A 26,302-nucleotide genomic window follows, 5' to 3' on the forward strand; every position below is an offset into this window, starting at 1 on the left:
TACGGTTCCGGCCCAGCCTATCTCAAGGAGCACCTCCAGATAGGCCGCTCAACAAGATCAGCCTCAGATGGCCTTCTCTTAGGGATGTACGAAAGTCACTTACCTTTTCGCAGCTTGGCTTCGCGGTGGGGGGGAGGCACTTCGCTTCTCCCCCCGAAGTTCAGGCGAGGGGGGGAGGCGTCCCGCCTCGCCCGTCCGAAATTCAGGCTGGGGGGGAGGCTTCCCGCCTCGCCCGTCCGAAATTCAGGCTGGGGAGAAGCGCCCCGTCTCCCTGGCCACGAAACAAAAAGTAAAAAAAAAAATAAAAAAGACCCCGTGATAGGCTACGTGACGATTTACGTAGCCTATCACAGCTAGATTTCCAAAGTTAGCCGTGATAGGCTACGTAAATCGTCACGTAGCCTATCACGGCTGACTTTGGGGGGGAAAAAAAGTGTGTATGCAAATGGCGGCGCCCATGGGCGCCGCCATTTGCGTTCCTTATTTTGGCACGTCTAGTCTACGTAAAGATTTACGTAGACTACGGCGAAAATAAGGGCATGCTATTTGCGCTGCCCTTATTTTCGCCGTAGTCTACGTAAATCTTTATGTAGACTAGACGTGCCAAAATAAGGAACGCAACTGGCGGTCCCATGGGAGCCGCCATTTGCATACGCGCTTTTTTTTTTCAAAGTCACCCACCCATGATAGGCTACGTGACGATTTACGTAGCCTATCACGGCTGACTTTGGAAAACTAGCCGTGATAGGCTACGTAAATCGTTATGTAGCCTATCACGGGTGATTTTTTTTTTTTTACTTTATTATTTTTTTTTTGCAATGGCGGCGGCAGCTGGTCGGGAGACCGGCCACCGCCCCCAGCCACGCCGAACCGCCGCCAGGAGGGACATTCGCCAAAGGTAAGTCCCGGGCGGGGGCAGGGGGGGCAGAGAATTTCACCGCCAATTTTGGGGGGCCAAATCCGTTGGCGCTTGGCCCCCCGAAGATTCGGGGAGAAATTCTCCACCATCCCTACCTTCTCTCTGTCCCATCAGCCAGGACAGCTAGACTGGTGAGGACAAGGGAGAGGGCCTTCTCTGTGGTGGCCCCCACTCTGTGGAACTCCCTCCATAGGGAACTCCACCATGCCCCCTCTTTAATGAGCTTCTACCACATATTAAAAACGTGGTTGTTCAGGCAGGCATTTGGGGTGGGTTAGGGTAATTTTAGAAATGTGATGTTTTTAATGTTGAATTTTATTGTTTTGAACTGTTTTTATTGTTGTACATCGCCCAGAGTGGCTGGTTGACCAGCCAGATGGGCGATTAATAAACTTAATAAATAAATAAATAAATAAATAAGTAAATAAATAAGAGTCCTCTTTTCTCTTTTTGAACATGTTTTCTCTTGGCTCTGAGACTTTTTTGGTCTACCTGTCTTCAAGCCAGTTTCTCTCAGCCAGGCACCTGGTGCCTGAACAGCTTGGTATAGTTTTTGCCCACTATTTTATTTTGCTCACTGGTGAAGCATGGGCTTCATAACACTTTTCGATTTAAAATATTGTCTTCACTTCCCTACCTGGACTTTGCTGAGTTCTACACTATGGATTCTAGGAGAGGTCTCTTTCAACCTTGCTCTGGGTCCACAAAAGCTTGGTTTTCAGGTCTCTGCTTGGGTTAGGTAGCTATACCTTCCTTTTAATCCCCCCTTCCTTTTCTCTAAAAGTTTGGACCATACTGCTATAATGTTGAAAGCTTCAAACACTGCATTTAACTAGTTTGGACTGGTGGAAGTTTAAGTAGAGCTACGTAGCAATTCAAACTGCTGCTGGGCCTACTAACATTGTTTTGAGCCTACTAACATCAAGCCTACTAACACTGTGGTTTGTTTTTTGTAATAGGCCTTAGCAACAGTTAAACTGTAGTGCATTTTGCATAGTGTGCACATGTTATTTTCTTTGTAATCATTCCACATTCCACATTTTACTTCTGTATATGATCTTCTGCATTTAATTTTCTTTATAAACCATTCATATCTTAAGACTTCTCTTGTGGCATGATTTCATTTACGTATTTAACAACTTAAAAGGGTATTCACTGTTTTCCTGCTTAAGTTTTAAAATATATTTTAAAACATACTGAACTTTTAGATAGCTTTTTAGATAGCAGGGATCTGTATTGGGGCCAATGCTTTTCAAATTGTTCATAAAGACAGTGTGGTATAGTGGTTATAGTGTTGGACGGGAACCTGGGAGATCTGGGTTCTAGTCCCTACTCGGCAATGAAGCGCACTGGGTGGCTTTGGGCCACTCACTGACTCTGAGCCTAACAGCTTTGTCAGCATGATTGCCTGAGCCTGGTTGTTGTGAGGATGAAATGGAGGAGGAGGATGCCTATGGAAGCTGCCTTGGGTTACTTGCAAGAGGAAAAAGGTCAGGATATAAATGTAATAATAACAAATGTAATAGCAGTAGTAGTAACAGTAATAATAATAAATGATCTGGAACTAGGACTAAGCAGCAATTGGCCAAGTTTGCTAATTACACCAAATTATTTAGGGCAGTTAAAACAAAAAGGGATTGCAAAGAACTCCAAAAGGATCACTCCATCGCGGAAAAATGTACATCAAAATGGCAAATGCAATTCTATGTAAGCAAGTGCAAAGTGATGCACATTGGGGGGGGGGGGGGATCCCAGCTTCACTTGTATACTCGTGACTGACCAAGACAGAGATCTTGGGCTTATGGTCGACAGTTCGATGACAATGTCAACTCAGTGTGCAGCTGTTATGAAAAAAGGCACATTCCATGTATTCCAAAGGAATCGACTTGGCTGAGGGGATGGATGGGAAAAATTGATGTTTCAACACACTCGGAGGGAGCAATCCTATGGCCACTAGACAGCGGTTAGAAGGCCATAGGATATCTGGTGTTCCAGGAACTGACCTCCCCCACTTCCACACTGCCTTAGAGGCAGCAAAGAACAACCTCGTCCTCTGCACTCACAAGAGGAGTGTGGAGTAGCCGAAATGGGGCGTGTCTGGGGGAGTTCCGGGGCGGGGAGGGCAGAAATGCCTGTATGACATATCCAATGTGTCCTACGGCAGCCTCCTCCCCCACTCTGTTCTCCTGCAACTAGACAGCCACAATCGGCTGTCTAGGCGAAAATGCAGGACAGGAGAAGCGTGGAGGGAACAATTCCCTCTGTGCTTCTCCTGCTCTGCATTGGATAGGCAGTCGCTTCAGAGTCCGGAGGCGGCAGCCTATATGGATAGGTTTGCGCCCTTAAAGTCACCACCACCACCACCACCACCACCACCAATCCATGACTTTCTGGTTCAAGTCAGCCAAATAATGTATAAGAACAGTAATTTCACTTCTTCTCAGGGCAATTTCTGCAGATTCAAACAAAAAGAAAAGTACAAACTTCCCAGTTACACAGGATTCTTTGTAGAACAGAATCAGAAGTATGCCGTATCATACACTCAGAAATTTTCATTAATTTTTATCACTGCCACTTCCACACTGCCAGTCACTTTTTCAAAACCACTTTTGAGTGAGAGATATAGATTGAAATTGTATGCAAGCCTATTTATTTATTTATTTATTTCATTTTATTCTGCCTTTTAGCTCAAAAGTTTCCCAAGGTGACTTACAAAGATAGGAAATAAGACAGCCCCTGTCCACAGGCTTAAATTCTAAAAGGCATAAAAGGAAAGGGGATTGGGACGGAGGAGGAAACACAGAGCCAAGATGGAGAAGCCATGTGGCGTAGCTCTTTCTCATTCCACATTGCATGGTGCATACAAGAACACAATGCAAAAGGAGGATCATCAAATCAAACATGCTATAAAGGCTTTGGACAAGTCGAGTTTACAACCCAACAAACCACATGCACATTGAACTCAAATAAACAGTAGTGAAGACAATTCCTACCTGCAGGCTTACAATCTAAAAAGACATGGTATGCAAGGAAGAAAGGAGGGAGGGATGAAGGGGAAAAAATAGGATGTAATCCTAGGCACATTTAGGCAGAAATAAGTTCTACAACTCCCAGCTTTCCCCAGCCAGCCTTTCAGTAGGAATGGTGCTGCTTCTCACTCTCACCTCCCTTAGCACAGCCTGCTGGAATGGAATTTTTAGGCTGCCTTTAAGGGTAGAACTTACAGGATAAAAAAAATACAAAACTATACAAATGGACAATTTTTTAAAAATAAACATTTTATTTTTTAAATAGATTCTCTTTCTACAAGAAAATGGTGCTGATTCTGAAGTAAATGTGTTCAGCATCAGGATAGCAGAAGCAAGCTCCATTTTATTTTTGCAGTCAATAGTTGTGATATAATTTAAGTGAGTTTAAAGTATAAAACTATACATACTCAGAGTACTATTATTTTTTAATCAGGGTTGGCAAACAATTGTACACCATAGATTGGTGAGGTGGGGGTGTGAACTTGTTCCTGTATTCCAAAGGCTGCTTGTCTGTGAAAATGTCACGTGTTATTTTAATTATGATAAACGATGTTATGGTTTGGGGTGTTTTTGTGTATTTGTGAAGGGGGGGGGGGTTGCAAAGGGTTCCTGCTGGCTTCCAAGGGATATAATCATCATTATCACCATTACATACAAAGAGATACCTGTACTTTCTCCTGAGCGGTCCAATCCTTACTTCTTACAAGTAAGATATGCATAATCTGGAAAGCTTTGGCTATTGAGCGGCACAGAAATAAATAAATAAATAAATTTGTGCTGTGCTGTGCTGCTTCTGAGTAGGCCTGCTATGGTGGATGCTTTGTGATGGATTTTTGGATGCTTTCAGAACAAAAGCTTGGATGTTGGGAGGCTTTCAGAACTTGTTCCTATGTTCCAAAAGATGCTTTTCTATGTGGCTCTGAGAGTATCACATCTTATTTTCATTATTATTGTTGTTATTATGGCTGTGTGGACTCTCTGCTCCCATTCATCACCTTAAAGTCATCTGACTCTCTGTGAAATGGGAGTGATTGCTAGAACAGGAGAAGGTGGATGCAAAGGAGTATTTTTGTGTGGTCATGTGACCACCCCTTTGCATGTTTTGTGCCTCAGTTTTCTCCTTCTGTGGTATGGGGGGGGGCTCAGACTGCTCCTCATCCACTGATCCCCCTTTGCCCTGTCTCTCATGAGCTTCTGGCTCTGCCTCTCATGATCCCTTGGCTACGCCTCCGCTGCCTTGCCCTCCATCCCACCATTCAGACTGGCCACTGGCCTCCACTGCATGATAGTGGTGTTTAAAATTATGCATGGCTAGAGAAAGTGGATAGGGAGACATTTTTCTCCCTTTCTCATAATACTAGAACCCAGAGTCATCCCATGAAGCTGATTGGTGGGAAAATCAGGACAGGTAAAATGAAGTAGCTGTCAAGGTTCGCTTTTGTCCCTGCTGAACTTCAAATAGCCAAATCAAAACACAGACGAGAGGCTTCTATCCACGATTCTTTAATCCTTTTACTTCAATGGGTCATACAGATGCTAATTGTCAGTAACTCACAGTCTACAAAGGAAATGCCTTCAGGGAGTTCAGAGGGAAGCTACGAAGGTTGAAAGTTGCCCACTGTTTGAGAAAAGGCGGGCATGCTTTCCTAACTTAAGCGGTGGGGATCTCCCTCTATTTCGTGAAAGCTCTATGCGCGGCTGTTCCTCCCGGGCCAATCGGGCAGATCACCTAAGCTCTGCCCCTGCCATCTCTCTCTTGGCTCTGCATCTGCGGCTGGCATCTAGGAATTCAGGCTCTCCAAGCCCCACCTCTCCCTGTTCATTGTATCTCACAGGGGTGTGTGAAGAGAGGCCCTCTCTGTCCAGCTGGACTATTGAAATTGAGGAGTCTGTCTCTCCCTGTCTGGAAGAGTCTGGGAAAGTTCCTCCCCCACGTTTTGCAGTTCCTCTTTGGAATCTGAGCTACTCTGCCGCTGCCTATGTTCAGAGGCACCCCTGACAGTAGTTCTTCACATTGCGCGTAGTTAAATTCGCTGCCACAAGATGTAGTGATGGCCACTAATTTAGATGGCTTTAAAGGGGCATTGGACAAATTCATGGAAGATAAGGGTATCAAGGGCTACTAGTCATGATGGCTATAGCTATCTCCAGTCCCAGAATCAGTATGCCTATTTACACCAGTTGCTGTTGCACTCACGTCCTGCTTCTGAGTTCTTTGTGGGCAGCTGCTTGGCCACTGTGTGTACAGAATGCTAGATAGGACCTCAAAGTTCAGAAGCACTGTACCTCTGATTGCAAAGACAGACAGACAGACAGAGAGCAGTGTGTGTGTGTGTGTGTGTGTGTGTGTACACACAGAGACACACCCTTGGGGAGACATTTGCTTTTCAAAAACCAGAACAACGTGGAGCATCTTTGCTGGACTCAGGCACTCCACCCTCCCAATCTGGATTTGGGACTGAAAGACCCAGGAAAAGTGTGGGTGAATGGAGGGTAAGTTGTAAGCAAGCACAATTTTTGACACTGCAAAACATCATGGGGCACATCAGATAAGGCATGAGTCTTAGCTTCCAATTTCCTGTCTTTGTGGAGTTTGGACCAATGTTAGATTGCCTTATTGTCTGGTCTTTTAAACCAGCAGGTTTTGACAATTGAATATTTTAACGTCTTCAGCAATGTCTTATTTTAGCCTCTGTATCCAGTAAGGAATGTCAGTGTGATTAGTATATGTGCACAGAGGAAAACACTCTTCCAAATATATGTAATTCTATGATATATTCTAAATATATACAATTTTTCACAAGAAGTTACTTCCTTAGCATGCTTCTTGCATTGAATAAACATAAAACAATACCTGTTAACATACTGATGATTCATTATTATTGCTTGGATCTAATGGTGTGTATTAAAGGCTGCCTAACACAGTTAACCTATAACAATCTTTTTCTATTCTTACACAATCTGGTATTCCCTGTAGTAATGATCCCTTCTATGTCCTCCTTCATTTTTAGTCTTTTTGCATAAACATAGAGACCACTTTCAATTACTCACCGTGACTGCTGTCTTTTCATAGCGTGCTGGTGCCATATGAAGACAGCTGCCACTGGCAGAGATTTAGAAGTGGCTTCTGCATGGTAGTAATACTGTGTATACCAGATAACAACTGGAGCAGGGCGCTTTCTCTGTCTGCATGGCCTTCCCATGTGATGTAGAACCCTTAATTAATTCTGACAATCCTCTTTGGGTGCACTGTGCATTTTGGAGGCACTTTGCTTGCTAAATTCTAAGGGTTTGCAAAACCATCCTACATAATGGCCCCTTCTGGATGAAACACTAAACCATGGTTTAGTGCTATGTGAATGAGCAAAAGTGCAGCTCAGGCTCAGCCACTCCCTCTTCCCCTGGCACAGCCCCAGAGAAGACGAAGACATCTGTTTCCTAGTTTAAATTCACGGGAGTCTATTGTTACATCCAAATTGGGGGGAAACCTGGTTACTTTAAACAAACCAGTATCAAACTGAGTTTTATGAACCTGGCTTGTTAACAAACTATGGTTTAATATATCATTTACCAAAACAGGCCTCTGAGTTTAGTGTCGGAGAGCTTTCATACCAAAATGAACATCCAAGCTATAAAGGAAGGTATGTGCTAATTCAACATCATCTTCAAACTCTACATATAATCCTCACACAGTGTGGAAGTAGGATCATGCTGTCCCTACCCACAGCTTTCATACATTGATTAATTCTGTACACAACACAGGGACGCTAGTCACATTCCCAGTGCCTCTGCAGATACTGATTCTACATGGAATCTGAAATTCCGAAAAGGGCTTTTATTAAAAGGTATGTTGCATAAACCCCTTCATGGATCGCTGCCTTGTTGTGGCGAAGGGGCTTGCGTAACTCAGTGAAGCCATAAGCTATGCCGTGCAGGGCCACCCAAGATGGACAGGTCATGGCGGAGAGTTCTGACAAAATGTGGTCCACTGGAGAAGGAAATGGCAACCCACTCCAGTATTCTTGCCAAGAAAACCCCATGGAACGTATCACAAGGCTAAAAGAGATGACACCGGAAAATGAGCCCTTCAGGTTGGAAGGTGTCCAATATACTACTGGGGAAGAGCAGAGGGAATTTCCAAGCAGTGCCAGAAAGAGTGAAGTGGCTGGGCCAAAGCCAAAAGGACACTCAGCTGTGGATGTGTCTGGTGGTGAAAAGAAAGTCCGACGCTGTAAAGAACAATATTGTTTAGGAACCTGGAAGGTAAGATCAATGAATCAAGGTAAGCTGGAGGTGGTCAAACATGAGATGGCAAGATTGAACATCGACATCTTGGGAAACAGCGAACTAAAATGGAAAAGCATGGGCGAATTTAATTCAGGTGACTATTACACCTACTACTGTGGGCAACAATCCCTTAGAAGAAATGGAGTAGCACTCATAGTCAATAAAAGGGTGGGAAAAGCAGTACTGGGGTACAATCTCAAAAACAACAGAATGATCTCAGTACGAATCCAAGGCAAACCATTCAGCATCACAGTAATTCAAGTCTATGCCCCAACCACTGAGGCCGAAGAAGCTGAGGTTGATCAGTTCTATGAAGACCTACAACACCTTCTAGAACTAACACCAAAAAAAGATGTCCTCTTCATCATAGGGGATTGGAATGCTAAGGTAGGAAGTCAAGAAATAACCAGGATAACAGGCAAGCATGGTCTTGGTGTACAAAATGAAGCAGGACAAAGGCTAATAGAGTTTTGCCAAGAGAACAAGCTAATCATAGCAAACACTCTTTTCCAACAGCACAAGAGGCGACTCTACACATGGACATCACCAGATGGTCAATATCGAAATCAGATTGATTATGTCCTTTGCCAAAGATGGAGAAGCTCTATACAGTCAGTAAAAACAAGACCTGGAGCTGACTGTGGCTCAGATCACGAGCTTCTTATCACAAAATTTTGTCTTAAATTGAAGAACGTAGGGAAAACCACTAAACCATTCAGGTATGACCTAAATCATATCCCTGATGAATATACAGTGGAGGTGAGGAATAGATTTAAGGGATCTGATAGACAGAGTGCCTGAGGAACTATAGACGGAGGTCTGTAACATTGTTCAGGAGGCAGCAACTAAATCCATCCCAAAGAAAAAGAAATGCAAGAAAGCAAAGTGGCTGTCTGATGAGGCTTTACAAGTATCTGAGGAAAGAAGGGAAGCGAAAAGCAAGGGAGAAAGGGGAAGATATATCCAACTGAATGCAGAGTTCCAGAGAACAGCAAGGAGAGACGAGAAGGCCTTCTTAAATGAACAATGCAAAGAAATCGAGGAAAACAATAGAATAGGAAAGACTAGAGATCTTTTCAAGAAAATCAAAGATATCAAGGGGATGTTTTGTGCAAAGACGGGCATGATAAAGGACAAAGAAGGCAGGGACCTAACAGAAGCAGATGTGATTAAGAAGAGGGGGTAAGAATACACAGAAGAACTATACAGGAAAGATCTTAATGTCCCTGATAGCCATGATAGTGCAGTCACAGAACTTGAGCCGGACATCCTAGAGAATGAAGTCAAGTGGGCCTTAGGAAGCATTACTAACAACAAAGCTAGCGGAGATGACAGTATTCCAGCTGAGCTATTTAAAATCCTAAAAGATGATGCTGTTAAAGTGCTGCACTCAATATGCCAACAAATTTGGAACACTCAACAGTGGCCACAAGACTGGAAAAGGTCAGTTTATATTCCAGTTCCAAAGAAGGGCAATGCCAAAGAGTGTTCAAACTACCGTACAATTGCACTCATTTCACATGCCAGAAGGTTATGCTCAAAATCCTACAAGCTGGGCTTCAGCAAAATGTGAACCGAGAACTACCGGAAGTACAAGCTGGGTTTCGAAGAGGCAGAGGAAGTAGAGATCAAATCGCCAACATTCGCTGGATCATGGAGAAAGCAAGAGAATTCCAGAAAAACGTCTATTTCTGCTTCATTGACTACGCTAAAGCCTTTGATTGTGTGGATCACAACAAACTGTGGCAAATTCTTGAAGAGATGGGAGTACCAGACCACCTTACCTGTCTCCTGAGAAACCTGTATGAGTGTCAAGAAGCAACAGTAAGAACCGGACACAGAACAACCGATTGGTTCAAAATTGGGAAAGCAGTATGACAACGCTGCATATTGTCGCCCTGCTTATTTAATTTATATGCAGAGTACATCATGAGAAACGCCGGGTTGGATGAATCACAGGTCGGAATTAAGATTGCCGGGAGAAGTATCAACAACCTCAGATATGCAGATGATACCACCTTAATGGCAGAAAGTGAAGAGGATCTAAAGAGCCTCTTGTTGAAGGTGAAAGTGGAGAGTGCAGAAGCTGGGTTGAAACTCAACTTTAAAAATCTAAGATCATGGCATCTGGCCCCATCACTTCCTGGAATATAGAAGGGGAAGAAATGGAAGAAGTGACAGATTTTACTTTCTTGGGCTCCAAGATCACCGCAGATGGTGACTGTAGCCATGAAATTAAAAGACGCTTGCTCCTTGGGAGGAAAGCTATGGCAAACCTAGACAGCATAGTAAGAAGCAGAGACATCACCTTGCCGACAAAGATTCGTATAATCAAAGCTATGGTGTTCCCAGTAGCAACATATGGCTGTGAGACCTGGACTTTAAGGAAGGCTGAGCGCGGAAGAATTGATGCCTTAGAACTGTGGTGCTGGAGAAGACTCTTACGAGTCCCCTGGACTGCAAGGAGGTCAAATCAGTCCATCCTAAAGGAAATCAACCCTGAGTGCTCATTGGAAGGACAGATACTGAAGCTGAAGCTCAAATATTTTGGCCACCTAATGTAAAGAGAAAACTCCCTGGAAAAGACCCTGATGCTGGGAAAGATTGAAGGCAAAAGGAGAAGGGGACAGCAGAAGATGAGATGGCTAGATAGCATCACTGATGCAACGAATATGAATTTGAGCACGCTCTGGGAGAGAGCACAGGACAGGAAGGCCTGGTGTGCTATGGTCCATGGGGTCACGAAGAGTCGGACATGACTTAACGACTGAACAACAAATATTGCATGAAATGTGAAATGGCTACTACATATTAAGCACACTGCATCCATTCTGAAACATTCCAAATACAGCCATCATCTAATTTTTTAAATGTTTATATTTGTAATTAATTTAATTTAAGACCCAATCTCAAATGCCTGCCACATCTGTATCGGTGAGTCCAGTCTACATTTCCTAAGTAGGTAAGAATCCAAGAAGCAAATAATATTGTGCGACTGAAATAAGTATAAGTTTAAGGAAAGCACTGTTTGGCTGCAATCCTGTACCCACTTACCTGGAACTAAGCCCCATTAAACTCAATGGGACTTACTTCTCAATAGGCATATATAGGACTGTGCTGTCAGGCAGCAAAACTATAATACAGAAGAGACATTAGAGCCGTATTGAGGCATTCCTCTCATACTATTGCTATTGTTAAGCAAGAGACAGCTAGGCCATGCTAGACAGCATTAGGGAGGGAGCAGCACAGGATAAGTGTGCACAGCCCCATTGTCTCTATCCATGTAACAGAGAGGGTGTGGAGAAAAATGTCTGAATAGGGCTTAAGCCTAACTAGACTACAAAATACCCAAACAAAGCTAAAGGTCTGCAGTTTTCTTCTTGTATCCTCTTTTGTGGAATTCTACTTGTAATATAATATTAAGGATTTAAACACTGGGTTGAATGTAGACTTGTGTGCACTGGAGTCCTGCTCACACTGGAGGAAGAGAGTGAGGCAGCAATTTTCAGCAATTCTTCCTTCACTCTCCAGCTCTGTTCCCCTAAAAAGCTGTTCTAGAAAGTTGGGGACCCTCTGGGACTCCATCAGAGGTGGAGCTAGAGGGCTTTTTCACATGGAGCTTTTATCCTGCTATTGAGATTGGTTACTCATGGACATTTGTGGGTTCTTTAGATGACGGTGTCAACCTCCAGGACGTCTCCAGCACTAAATGATCTTTATTCCATTTTTTAAAAGATTGGAGATAATGAGCTATCAAATTACAGCATTTGAGTTCCCTCGTGAAAAGAGGAAAACCCACAATAAGAGGAGCTAGACCAAAGTGCCCTCTGGCGGCTGTATAATGAAACATGTGGAAGTCTCAGATAAGGGGGGAAAGGAGGGGGAAAGGGCGGGCACATGTGTAAAGGGAGTCTGTCATGACCCTGCATTTAAAACAGAAGCAGGAAACCCCATTTTAAATGCAGGATTTTAGGATGGTGTAGAGATGATCAGAGGCTGCAGGAAGAAGGGGGAATTGTTGAAAAGTGCTGCCCCTCCCCCTTCCTTCACTAGGGAGCCCCCATTGGATCACAGTTCCCTCTGCAATGGAAGGAGCCTTTCCATTTCTGGAGATGCAAGTCTGGATGTAATCGATAGTGTTCAAGTTAATCAAACACTCCTCCATCATTCTTCTGAAACACCTGAGCCCATATACAGAATACTGAAATATGTTTACAGTCTTCTTATAGGTCCCTAACTATACACACAGAATACGGGTAGGAGCTATATTAGGGATTTTACAACACAGCAGCAGCTAGGACATATTGTATCAAACACTGCCTTATGCTTTAAGCAGATGTCTCTAATTTTCCATTCTGTACAAGCATAAGCTTTCTTCTTTCAGCAATCAGGTCTCATTAATTCACAAGGTTTTCAGAAAACTAGTCAGTGGTTTTTTAAATGTGCAAAAAGCATGCAGATTTGTTTGTTCACTCAGCAATGAAACCAGGTCCTTATGCTGCAGATCTGGTGACTGGGTTCACAGCAAGGTCTGGTGAGCATTAAAAAAAATATGAACCACACATATTTACCGCTAAAAGGAAGACTATAAGGCACTCACAATGGCAGAGCTTCCCTCCATATATAACACAGCCAGTTTGCATTTGGAGAGGCCATGAACCCACCCATCCCCCAACTTAATATGATGTAAATATTAGGGTTGTTATTATACTAACCTGTATTTTGATTGGCCATGAAAAGTTGCTGACATATACATAAAAAGTTATATTTGGGTTGCTCCTGAAGTTGAACTTTTCACAGGAAAAGCTATCTCTGTATTCCTTGATATTAGCCCTCGAAAGTACAGGAATCTCTTCTCCAGATATTGTTCCAGCTATAAAAAGATAACATTTAAAAGATTTTAAACATTTATTTTAGCTTGTAGCCCACTCCATTCCAAGGACAGACAGGGTATGTCACAACAGTAAACTAAGAGGTACACAGATATACGTTACTATAAACAAAACTATCAACTGAAATAAATTCTAGTTCCTCAAAGCTGCTTCATTCCAAGGAAGGCAACGTAACAACTACAGGCAGTATCCAGCTGGGATATTCTGCAAACTCAAATGGCACTAGCGGAGCTCTGCTGAATCTTTCCAATGCAAAAGCGGTTGCCCATCACAGTTGCGCAACTGGTTGTGCAAGCAGATGTAGAACCAGCTGCACAACGGGTTGCACAACGGATTGCACAATGGGGACAAGCAGTTGTGTAACCAGCTGCACAACTCATTACACAGTGGGGACAAGCAGTTGCATAACCAGTTGCACAACGGGAATGCACAACGGGCTGCACAACAGTCATGCAGAATTGCTTGCACAATCACGCTTGCACAAATGTAACTTTAGTTAGATTCTTCTCTTTCATAGTTCAGAACCTAGTTTTTGCTATCGCAACATCATTTGCACTAACGGAATGATATAGTTGGATACTGCCCCAAGTCAGAAAGTGCTCCTTCATTAATGTGAATGTAAAGCTATACATACTTTCAAAGATTACACATGATTCGTGACACTTATATATAGTGGATTTGAATTTATATCCAGCACATTCCATTTAACTACACAGCTAATATAGTTTCCACAATGAATTTACACTAAAATTGCATAGGCTGCAAAAATTGCAAGTGTGGAACAATGTATTTGTCTTGATTGCAAAATATTGCTTTAGTAATCTCAGCTGCTCTTAAAGAAGTTTAATATTAAACCAGATAAACATAGTTCATTTGCAAGACATGAACAAAGGCTTACAAAAAAATAGAGAGACTTTCTAGGAACAGTGAGATAAAAAAACTACAGGTTTCCAAGGAAGTTTTGTTAGGCCAGATACATGGGATTGCCTCTGATATGCGGAGTAGAAATGGGGTTCGTGGGGGAGAAGAGGTGGGCTCCATCTGTCACTTTTTCTGTGAGGCTATTCCCCAGACACTTGACTGGGAAACCATTGGGGACAAGCAGGTGGTCCAATGGACTGCAGAGGAAAACGGGCAGACAGATCGATTAATTATTACTCTGGCTCATCACTTGCCACTGCAAGTGCCCACCCACCAACCCATTCTCACTTTCAGTGCTAGAAGCAATCATAAGATTGGGTATCCCATATTACGAAACATCTAGCTCCACATTAAATGGAACTAAATTCAATAACGATCTAGTTAGTGCACTTTTTAAAATGTGAAGTAAAGTTCATATTCTGTTTCACTAGCGAATGCTTGCATAATACATGTCACATTTTACCTGATTTGTGAGTGAGTTTACCTGCTTTTACATGTTTAAACAAACACACCTTAGAGGATGCATCCTCTCGTTTTACAACGAATAGCAGTACAAGGAGCTTCTTAAGGGAAGAGATTAATGTTGACAGCCCACTGCAGCATCCCCCTCCCTCCCTCCCTCTTGATCCATTATTATCCACCTCTTTATTTTATTTTTTATTTATTAAATTTATTAATCGCCCATCTGACTGGTCACCCAGCCACTCTTCTTCTCCATCAGCTTCTGCAGGCATAGCTAGGTATTACTCACATCCTATAACACCAATATAGATCTCAGAGCAATATGGAGTGCTTCAGCGATTTAAAGCGAGGGTGTATGTGTGCAATGTATGGCATTTCAGACCCTCTGCTACAGTAGTCTTAGAGTAACATGTTTTTAGGACCACTTTCCACTTTCACATGGTATGCATGATTGTTTTCTGGGAGTCTGGTATGTATCTTGTGACATAAACTGTACAGTTCGAAGAGGAGCAGCATAGCCGTAAAACACAGGGACACACAGTGGATACACACCTGGCTGCAGGCTGCTCATTGGTATGTGCCCGCCATATGTTTACAAATGCATGTTTCCCCATCAAATGTTGTGCCGTTCACCAGGCATAAACATAACTTAACAGTTGGAGAAACAGATCTGTTGCTCAAAGTGCGAACTGCCTCCTGTTCTTAACCATTCTGCACAATTAATTAAAAATGCAATCAATGGTGCTCTCCTTGGATATATTTTCAGAAAGTCAACATAACCAATTCAAATAAACTTTCTAAACAAAGCTTTTTACTAAAGCCAATAGAGAAATTGGGTTCAAAAGTTTGAAAAAGAAGGAGGAAGATAAGCAGGTTCTTTTATCAGCACACACAGAAGGATTTTATTGTTTGATATCAATGTTAAGGTTAATAATTAAATTCCTAGCTTGAACACTGAAACAAAGAAATTAAAAACTCAGTCCCTGCAGTAGTTAAGAAAGTAATTTATCTTAATTAAAATCACTGCGTTCATAACACTGCCATTCTAAAAATTTAAAGAGCATACAAGATTTTGCTACCCAAGTAATTTTAATTGAACAGAGAAGAAGGTTAACATGTTAATGAACCTTTATTCAGATTGTAAATTATCTGAGTTTTAAGTAATATCACTAATAATGGCATAATTAGAATGGGAAAAAATACATTTTAGTAAGCTTTACTAATAAGAAACAAAAAGGCAATCATGTAAATATAGTTAAACTATCAGTACTTGAGATAATATGGAAAAAGAAAAAGAAATACATTAAGGTCTTTCTTACCTGTAGAGCCAATAGACCAAGTGATATTCAGGTTAAAGTTGTTTGATGCATTAATAGATATGTCCAAATTTTTATTTGACTAAAAATGTTAAAAGAAAAACATGAACATAAATATATAATGTATGTTATATAACATAACATAAATATATTGCTTAAAGCAATAGCTCTACCCATAATCACAGTTATTCAAACATGTACTGTGATCCTAAACGCACTAGACATGATCATGCGGGGCAGCTCTGCACATGCTAGGAGGCCTTCTCCTTCTACAGCTTTCAACAAGGAAGATCTCTATGAACTCTGCTTGTGATAGCTAGCGGTAGAAGCCCTTTGTGCATATCCATCTTTGGAGTGTAGCATATCCATTACTGATTTCAAGGGGACTTCCCATTGATTTCAGAAGAAATTGCTAATGGACAGAAACCAGCAAAACTGCTCCTCACCAGCAAGTAGGGCTACCTAGTGCCAATTATAGAAGGAGGGAAATACAGTACTTTCTTTGCCACAAGTACCAGTAGCAATCTGGTGCACATGTGGGGCTCTGGACCATGGCCAGTCACCTCAAACCACGGTCCCATGCATGCTCTAACAACACATACAAAGGAATGTGCACATGGATCACTTCAATGGCAAAGAGACAGGCCGGTGACCCTCCATAGGTCAGCATGGTGTTGTGTGAATATAATAAGGTGTCCGTGCAAAGTCCCCTGTTTGGGTGTCATCTCAGCTGCAAAGTCACTGGAAGGCCTTAGAAAGCTATATCCCGCAGCTTCCCTTGTAACATGGGGATAATACTAATGGCCTTCCTGATACGGTTATTTTAAGAATTGCTGCAATAATGTACGTACAGAAGAGCGTGCACTTAGGAAAAATACTGTATGGATGTGCTCTAGATATTTGAGATTAGGATATCAGCACCATTGGAATTAATAGTGTCAAGTATGTTTTGCTGGATAAAAGGGGTACATCCAGAAGAGTTTAAAACTAGAAATAACTATATTCTCTGGTTTTTTAAATTTTTCTACTACATTTAAAACACATATTTGTTTACTGATTATCCTTTCATATTATAATCTAAGGTTCCAGTCTAAAATGCACTTACCTATGAGAAACATCCAATTAAATTAATGTAGACCAAATAATTGTTTACATTTTTCTGTTCTTTAAGGTGCAATCCTATGCATGTTTTGACAGAAAAAGTCCTACAACTCCCACCATGCCCCAGCCAGCCATAAGCGTGCATAGTGCCCTTAGTTACTTTCAAGTCCAAATTAGCAATTTTCTCAAGCAGGAATTCATATTCGTATGGTAGATTAATTAACCAGCAGTTCTTCAAGCTATATGCTTCTGCAAAATAAAAACTAAGCCATCAATATCAACAACTCTACAAAAACTATCTAAATTATTACTATTTTTGTTATTTTTAGAGTGTTATTAGAGAAATGCTAAGAGTTCCTCTCTCACACTCTCACCCATATACATGATATGTTCCAAGTTAAAGAGTCATAGCTGGATGTTTTCAGAGCAGGATTATTGCACTTCCCAGATCTATTTGAACCATGATGAATATTTTTAATTTAATTCTGCATAGACCGAGTTAATATCACTGAATAGTTATTGGATGAAGGGGTAAAGTGGGCGAATAACAGATGCTAGATTGCTCAGCGTCCATAGCAATAAAAATGGGATGAGGGCAGCCATTTTTATCAGCTTCAGTAGTAAAGCTCACAAAGCCAACAATGGGTCTCCTGAAACTTTAAATCCTGGTTGCCCTACAACAGTTCTTAAGTGACACCTAATGTAAATAATAAATATTATAAATTTAAGCAACTACATTATTGCCAGGGAAAGTACAATATTATGAAAGCTAAGGAATTTTCAGAAATATTTGCAATCAAGATTGAGTCAGAGGCCCAACTCTACAGCTCTTAAATCCTGTGTTACTTAGTGGAATAATATTAGCCAACAAAATACTAGTCTCATTCCAGTGCTCCTTTGTATGAAGAGTTAAGTCAGCTTTTCTTTGAGAGATACGTAATTATACTTATGTAAATTTCAGCATTATGTAAATTTACATAATGTAAATTTCACCAGCCCAATATGACTGAGTAGTCTCTCTCTTCTTTCTACTCCCTCTTTTACACACACCTACATCCACCCTAACTACTACCTAGTTGATAGAAATCAACCATATTGGTGCATACCTCAGATCCCAGAAAGGGACTGGCTGCAAACATAGGCAACTATCCATCAGCCAACTCTGCATACAAGTAGTAAGCAGCTTTTGTAAGAACTCATTGCAGACAGATTAATTTGCCAGCCAGCACCCAGCAAAGGAAAATTAAGGAATATTTTGGCATCTGTAGGGATGATACAACTTGATCTAGATGTATTTGGGAGCAAAACTGCTTTGAGCCCTAATGGATGAGAGTACATGTCTCAATTCAATATCTAGATTCTCAATTAATCTGTTCAACAACTTGAACACAAGAAGAGCCCTGCTGAATCAGATCAAAGGCCTATCTAGTCCAGCATTCTGTTCTTACAGTTGCGAACTGGATACCCATGGGAAGCCCATAAGCAGAACATAGTGCAATACCACTCTCCTGCTCGTGTTGAGTGGGAAACATTGTTTATATCGTTGCTATCTGGCACCTTTTAGTTCCTACAAGAAATAATGAACTAAATATAAAGAAAACCTAGTTTACATTATGATCAATAAATAATCATAGTATAGACAATCATTTATATCAGCTCACCTGTTCAGGATTTGCAATGAAGTTTATAGCAGTGTGATGGCGATCATCTTCTTGTAATAAGCTGAAGGTAAACTGGTAGTCAATCAGTAAGCTATCTGTGGACAAAACATTTAAAAATGAGCAGATGCTCTTATGTTAAACTTACACAGACACAGGAGAATTCATTTTTTGTTCAGATTCATGTAGTTTTGAATATACCAATGCTCTAGTACAATCATTACACTGTGATTAGGGAGATGACAGGCCTGATCTGCAAACCTTATCCCATATCTACGATGTTGCATTGGTCTACTCATTCCTTCTCTCTCTTGCCTGAGTGCTCAAGCTACAGCAGGAAAAAAGCAGGTGGAATCTAACTGCACTAAAAGTCAAGCATTTTCCCATTTATTATGGTAACAGAAGGTCTAGTAAGCTTAATAAGATAAGCCACAAATTTTCATGATTTTGTTATCTCACAACAGTTTAAATAGTCTGAGATTCCAAAGAGAATACGAAACTGTAAATTCTAAACTGAGCAAGAACTATTGTAAAGATACCTTGAACTATTTTTCACTGAGTACTCTTGCCTAGATGATCAACAAGCTCTCCTGCTGCCTGAGGCAGGACAGCACATACACGTCTCTGCTTTGTCTGCCCACTCCCCATTCTGCCACATCTTGCAGACCCCTTCCATGTCTCCCAGCTACCACCACCCCAGCCACATAGCCCAGTTCCCCACTGCATCTTTCAGCCACCCCACCCTGTATCCCAGCCCCCTGCTGCGTCTCCTACCCCACCCCTGCCATTTCTCCTACCTACCCCCACACACCCCACCACATCTCCCACCTCCCCTACCGCATCTCACAGCCACCCCCTATGCCCCTGCCATGACTCTCACCTACCTCCCCATTGCCACCACTGCTGCTGCTGCTCTCTGAAGAGCTGTGTCGGCCATAAAAAGCAGCTAGGACAGTTCTACAGAGTACTGGCCAGGCCCAAATGCCTGATTCTGAGGAGGTTCTTCCTCAGAACCAGGCGTCATGGAAGGGGCTGTCCCTGGAGATCACCACAATGGGAGACCTGCTGGTGGGGCTCTCCGGAACACATGGCGGCCTACCAATTAGCTCACTTGCCCAGCAGCACCTATGGGGGACCCTCCAGGCGGTGGGGGTGGGGTGGGGTGGCGGCATGCAATTCACTGTTCTTCTCGCTCCACCACCTGAGGCAGGGGTTTCACCTCACCTCATGGGAGGGCCAGCCCTGTAGATGAAGGTATCCTAATGCTGAAATTACTACACTGTATATTTTTTCAGTGTATTAAAAAATTGTACTAGGAAGCTGTCAAGTTGCCAGGTTCTTTTACTGAAAAATCATGCCATGAATTCTATTGACATCCATTTAAATGCTTTACCCTCATTGTAGTAGTACTGTACATTTTACTATGTTGTATAATTGAGTCACACAGATAAATAACAAATCAAAAAGTGCAATTTTCTGATTCATAGTTTAAAAACAGCTTTGGGGGCATTTCAACTGTATATCATATTGTTATATGGCTTTTTCACTTGTGGAGGAATAAAAAGGCTGTAGGATCATCCACCTTAACTTTAAGACTTTATACCAATAAGGGATATTGCCCATATGAAAGTCAAGGGGGTATGACGCATCTGACAGGCACACTACTGCACTTGAGCTTTTCAGGAAAGGATAGGTCTGTGTTCACTTACGTTTGCAGTCCTAGGTTGCCCAACTCACAGCACAGCATGAATAACACAGAGAGGTATACAGAGTCTTCAGATGTTACATTTAAACTTGGTTGGTCTATTCACAAGCTTATTTTACCAAGAAGACCATACACACTTTTCTGTGCACACATTCATATCCTAGTTTGGAATACACGTCAGCTTCCATGTAGGTTACATATTAAAAATTATGTACTTGAGCTTACAGGAAAACAACTATCAAGTAAAAAAGCAATGCTTAGAAAATACTCTTGAGTAGTTACCATACGCTTAAGAAATGTACACCTTCCATGTTGACCAAGCAATTCTTAAAATAACCACAGTTCAAGAGCTGAGAAAATGATCTTTCCTAACAGTCGTAATTAATCCTATCAGTAGCTCTAAGGTCAGTGATTTTCCAGGAAATGTTCCAATTTCTAGACCAGTAGTTTTATCACTTCTAAACAGGATACCAGGTTTTGTGAGAACAGCTGTAATAATTTCTCTTCAGCAGACAGTAAGATGTCACCTACTTGACGCAACTTCAAAATTAAGTAAGCTTTGTTTATAAGACAAAGTAGACCTTGTGTGAATGGGGGGAAAGTCCAGCATCCTATAAGCATTTCAGAAAATAACACTAGACATTTCTACCTTGGGTCACACTAAAGTTATGCACTAACAGAACTTTAATATCAAATATCAGCAGCCATGTTACCACCCACTAACCACAGTGACACTCATCCACATTCTCCATGCATGGAAGCCAGCAACACAGAGCAACAATAGATAATCAAGATGTCACACAACCTATTCGACACCCTGTTCCCCACACAATGCATGCTGCCAAAAAGTGCAGTGTCTCTCATAGCACAAGCTTCCACGGCTCACTGGTAAGCATGTAATGTATATTCTACATTGTTCATGTGACACCCATCCCCCTGACAAAAGTCTTGTTCCCCTCATATAGATACTAATGCAAATGTGCTGTGCACAGTATTCTGTAATCATGGAAGACATCAGGAGGACATAGAATTGTTCAAGCTTGCCCTATCACCCTTGCTAGAGCTCCGAAGTGACAAGGTTGTAGGTGAGATGCAAACCTGAGCACTGGTGGGGTATTGTGGTGGAAAACCACCAGTCCCTTCCATTGGAATACCCCATAATAAAGACATTTAAGGTGACTTAGAGAGGAGATTCCCTGCTTTTTAAGAACAGAGACACAGCTGAAATACAACTTTTATTGAACAGCATCAGCAAGTGAATGAAGTGATAGAATCACACAGAAATGAGTTTGCCAACCTTTTTGTTCTTGCAGAGCCCATATTCCTTTGAAAGTACACAACTGAAAGAAGAGTAACAGGTGTAGCTTTCTCCATCAATGTATCGGAATGCTAGATGGAACTATACCTGATACATTTTCATCTGCCATACAATTTTGAAAAGTACATGAATCTTGGTAAAGAAAGGTACGCCCCCCCCCCCTACATAAAAACAACTTGTTTCCCACTTGTGACTTCTAATGTTGTAAGCCTTGCTTATGGTACAGCACTGGGTGGGGAACAGTCTTTTCTTTGTGAGTCTTACATGGCTTTGAGTCTTGGGTGGCTGTGAGGCTGCCTGGGGAGAGATAACAGAAGCAGAGGGATAGTGAACTATCATGGATAATAACTGGGACTGCAATGTCTCATCATTTAAAAAAGCAACTAAAATATGTCCCAATTATTCAGATAATAGTTTAAAATAAATTATTTGATTTATTACAATAAATTATTATAAATCATAAATCATTTTAATTATAATACACGAACTGATATAAGAACTGCAAATAGCAAGCACATCTTGAATGAGGCAGTTCCCTCTTCTCTTAAGACACGGTAGGCAGTGCTTTTCCTAAGATGATGCCTGCTATGATATACACATAAAGCATCTAAAAACAAATTATGCCTTTTATTCTGAATGGTTGTTTTTAGCCATATGTAAATGTATGTATTCCTAGAGTAATAAAGGAACTGGCAGAAGAACTCTCAGAACCGCTGTCTATTCTTTTTGAGAAATCATGGAGGACGGGGGAAGTGCCAGATGACTGGAGGAGGGCTAATGTTGTCCCTATCTTCAGAAAGGGTAAAAAGGAGGAACCTAGGAACTACAGACCAATCAATCCCAGGGAAAATTCTGGAGCAGATGATAAAGTAATCCATCTGGAAGCACCTTGAAAACAATGCCATGATTACTCGAAGCCAACATGGATTTTTCAAAAACAAGTCCTGCCAGACAAATCTGATCTCATTTTTTGATCAAGTAACCTCCCTTGTAGACCATGGGAATGCTGTGGACATCATATACCTCGACTTCAGCAAAGCTTTCGACAAAGTGCCCCATGATATCCTGATGAGCAAACTAGCTCAAAGTGGGCTAGATGAAACACCGATCCGGTGGATCCGCAGTTGGCTACAGAATTGGACTCAAAGAGTGTTTATCAATGGGACCTTCTCAAACTGGGGAGAGGTAACGAGTGGGGTACCGCAGGGCTCAGTCCTGGGCCCAGTGCTCTTCAACATTTTTATTAATGACTTGGAGGTAGGGTTGGCAGAGAATTTCTCCCCGAAACATCGGGGGGCCGAGCGCCAACGTGTTCGGCCCCCTGAACAAGTTTCGGGAAGAAATTCTCCGCCCCCCCCCGCCCCCCCCGGGACGGGATTTACCTTTGGTGAATGTCCCTCCTGGCGGCGGGTCCGGCCGGCGGTTCGGCGGGTGTTCGTCCGGGGCGGGAGCGGCAGCCGGTCTTTCAATGCCGCCGCCGCCATTCCAATAAAAGAAAAAAAAACAAAAACGCCCCCGTGATAGGCTACGTGACAATTAACGTAGCCTATCACGGCTAGATTTGCAAAGTCAGCCGTGATAGGCTACGTAAATCGTCACGTAGCCTATCACGGGTGACTTTAAAAAAAAAAAAAAAGCGCGTACGGATAATGGCGGCCCCCATAGGGAGCCGCCATTCCCGTTCCTTATTTGGTCGCTGTAGTCTACGTAAATGTTTACGTAGACTACGGCGACTAAATAAGGAACGCGAATGGCGGCTCCCTATGGGGGCCGCCATTAGCGTACGCGTTTTTTTTTTTTAAAGTCACCCGTGATAGGCTACGTGACGATTAACGTAGCCTATCACGGCTGACTTTGCAGATCTAGCCGTGATAGGCTATGTTAATAGTCACGTAGCCTATCACGGGGGTGTTTTTTAAAAAAAACTTTTGAGTTCGCGGCCGGGCGAGGCGCCTCCTCCCCGGCCTGAATTTCGGCCGGGCGAGGCGGGAAGCCTCCCCCCCGGCCTGAATTTCGGCCGGGCGAGGCAGGAAGCCTCCCCCCCGGCCTGAACTTCACAGGGGGAGCAGCGAAGCGCCTCCCCCACCGCGAACAAGCTTCGAGGACAGGTAAGTGACTTTCGTCCACCCCTACTTGGAGGAGGAGGTGCAGGGAATGCTGATCAAATTTGCAGATGACACAAAATTGGGAGGGATAGCTAATACTTTGGAAGACAGAAACAAAATTCAAAGTGATCTGGATAGACTGGAGCGCTGGGCTGCAAACAACAGAATGACATCTCATAGGGATAAATGCCAAGTTCTGCACCTAGGAAAAAGAAACCAAATGCACAGTTACAAGATGGGGGATACGTGGCTCAACAACACTACAAGCGACAAGGATCTTGGAATTGCTGTCGATCACAAGCTGAATATGAGCCAACAATGTGATGTGGCTGCAAAAAAGGTAAATGCTATTTTGGGCTGCATTAATAGAAGCATAGCTTCCAAATCCCAGGAAGTGCTAGTTCCCGTCTACTCAGCACTGGTTAGGCCTCATCTGGAGTACTGTGTCCAGTTCTGGGCACCACACTTTAAGAAGGATGCAGACAAACTGGAGAGGGTTCAGAGGAGAGCAACAAAGATGATCAGAGGACTGGATACAAAGCCCTATGAAGAGAGACTGAAAGAACTGGGCATGTTTAGCCTTGAGAAGAGAAGACTGAGGGGAGATATGATAGCACTCTTCAAGTACTTGAAAGGTTGTCACAGAGAAGAAGGCCAGGATCTCTTCTCGATCATCCCAGACTGCAGGACACGGAATAATGGGCTCAAGTTACAGGAAGCCAGATTCCGGCTGAACATCAGGAAAAACTTCCTGACTGTTAGAGCAATACGACAATGGAACCAATTACCTAGGGAGGTGGTGGGCTCTCCCACACTGGAGGCATTTAAGATGAGGCTGGACAGCCATCTGTCAGGGATGCTCTGACTTGGATTCCTACATTGAGCAGGGGGTTGGACTCGATGGCCTTGTAGGCCCCTTCCAACCCTACTATTCTATGGTTCTATGTATGCAGAGTTTAACTGATTACTTGATTAAGAGTGAAATCCTTTGCAAATTTAGGCCAAAAAAGTTCTACAACTCCCAGAATGACCCAGCCAGCCAGGATTTTTCTCTCTAAACATGCATAAGATTGCACCTAATTGACTTAATTAATGTGACTATTGACTGGGAGCCTGTCTTCATGGGTGATTTGCTGCAGAGTGGGACCATCTGGAGGTCCTTTGAGGCACATGACCTCATGGCCAGTCTGCAGCCACCCTGGAGATTACCTGTGGGGAAGCCACATTTTTGCAGAGTACTTTTACGCCATTGTTTTTCTTTAATTCAGCTCTCCTGTAGTTCAGCTTTAAATTCAGTATGATCAGGGCATTCCCCAAGGTGAGTCTTTCACTTGGCAGTGCCCTTGGTATCCTAGGTAACTAAAGTAACTAGACTGCCTTTCCAACACATCAAACTGCTGGAGCACTCCTTCAAGCATTCAGAATCACAGTGAACTTCCTTTTTGCCAGTGGAAGTAACTACCCTCAGTGCGTATGCACTTTTCTGATGTTTGTGTTACTTCACTTCTCTGATGTGTTAAGTTGCTTCTCTGATCTTGAGTGAAGTCGCTTCTCCGATGTTGCATAAAGCTGCTTCTCCGACATCATATTACTTCAATTCTCTGATGCGAATAGGGGCTTTATCACTGCAGCAATCTAGCACAGTCTTGGGAACATGGAAGCAGAGAAGCCTGCCATTGTGAGCAGGGAGAAGTACCCAGGGAAGGAGAAAGGGGGATTGGAAGCTATAACTCTGCAACAGCTTGCTGGAATGGTGCGAAATTGTGTGTGTGTGTGGGGGGGTACTTTCATAGGGAGCCTTCAGATGCTGCACTGGAGAACTGGGGATTTTGGCTTCTTCAGAGAAAAGTGCACACATTGGGGAAAGCGGGGGGAGCTCTAGCTCTGTGACAGTTTGCTGGAATGGAATTGTAAATTAGTTACTCTCCATTAATAAGAATGTGGTAGCAGGGGGGGCTGGGCGGGGGGGGAAACAATCCTCTCTCATTGGTTGAGCAGCCCCTGCTAGGTTAAAAACATTCAGTTCTACTCCCCCCAGCCATGTGGCAAGTATGTTCTTTTCAAGTGCTGTGTGACCCGTGAAAACTGGGTTTAAAAGGTATGGTATACTCAGCTTTTCTTGCTTTGCATGTCTCTGACGGACCAAAGCTGATTCCATGAAAATCCAGATAATACTCCAGTGCACCTCTCATTCCATTGTCATGAAGATCCCCCCTTGGATATCTTTTATCAGGTGACAACCACAGTAGCAGCTTCAACAGTTAGTACCAGTAACTGAATTTTCATTCATGCTCATTGAAAGAGTAATTGAGAAATGGTGCCCCCACTGAGGTTTGTCCATTCTGCCCCACCCTAGCTCTCCACTCTCCTCCTTGGGTGATGGGGATATTGAACAAATCTGCAACAGATTCAGATGAATTCAGATTTCTATGAATCCGACGTCTGGCTTTTTCCAAGTCACGTTGATTCCGCAGACTTGCAGACTGGTTTTTTACTTTGTGTGTGTGTGTGTGTGTGGGGGGGTGTTCTACAAATGTGCATTTGTGCTAATGTGCACGCACGCAAATGGAACAATGATGTCCTATTCCC

General features: G+C 42.7%; 1 protein-coding gene across 8 annotated transcripts in view; it reads right to left on the reverse strand.

Annotated features, from left to right (window-relative positions):
* ATRNL1 (attractin like 1) overlaps positions 1-26,302 on the reverse strand; it is a 920,708-nt gene that overhangs the window by 518,788 nt on the left and 375,618 nt on the right. For 5 of the 8 annotated variants that reach the window (XM_084846134.1, XM_084846135.1, XM_084846136.1 and 2 more), the window contains 3 exons: positions 18,589-18,683; positions 15,830-15,908; positions 12,951-13,108 (listed from right to left, as the gene is read on the reverse strand). In XM_084846134.1, coding sequence (XP_084702260.1) covers positions 12,951-13,108; positions 15,830-15,908; positions 18,589-18,683 — 332 coding nt within the window. Of the gene's footprint in view, positions 1-103; positions 272-12,950; positions 13,109-15,829; positions 15,909-18,588; positions 18,684-21,513; positions 21,906-26,302 lie in introns of those variants that run through there. The other 3 variants (XR_014789465.1, XR_014789464.1, XM_084846141.1) reach the window with 2 other exon arrangements.

The sequence above is a fragment of the Heloderma suspectum genome, chromosome 3, assembly GCF_057233095.1.
Source record: "Heloderma suspectum isolate Gila_16-S chromosome 3, 16-S_ref, whole genome shotgun sequence".
NCBI lineage: Eukaryota > Metazoa > Chordata > Lepidosauria > Squamata > Helodermatidae > Heloderma > Heloderma suspectum.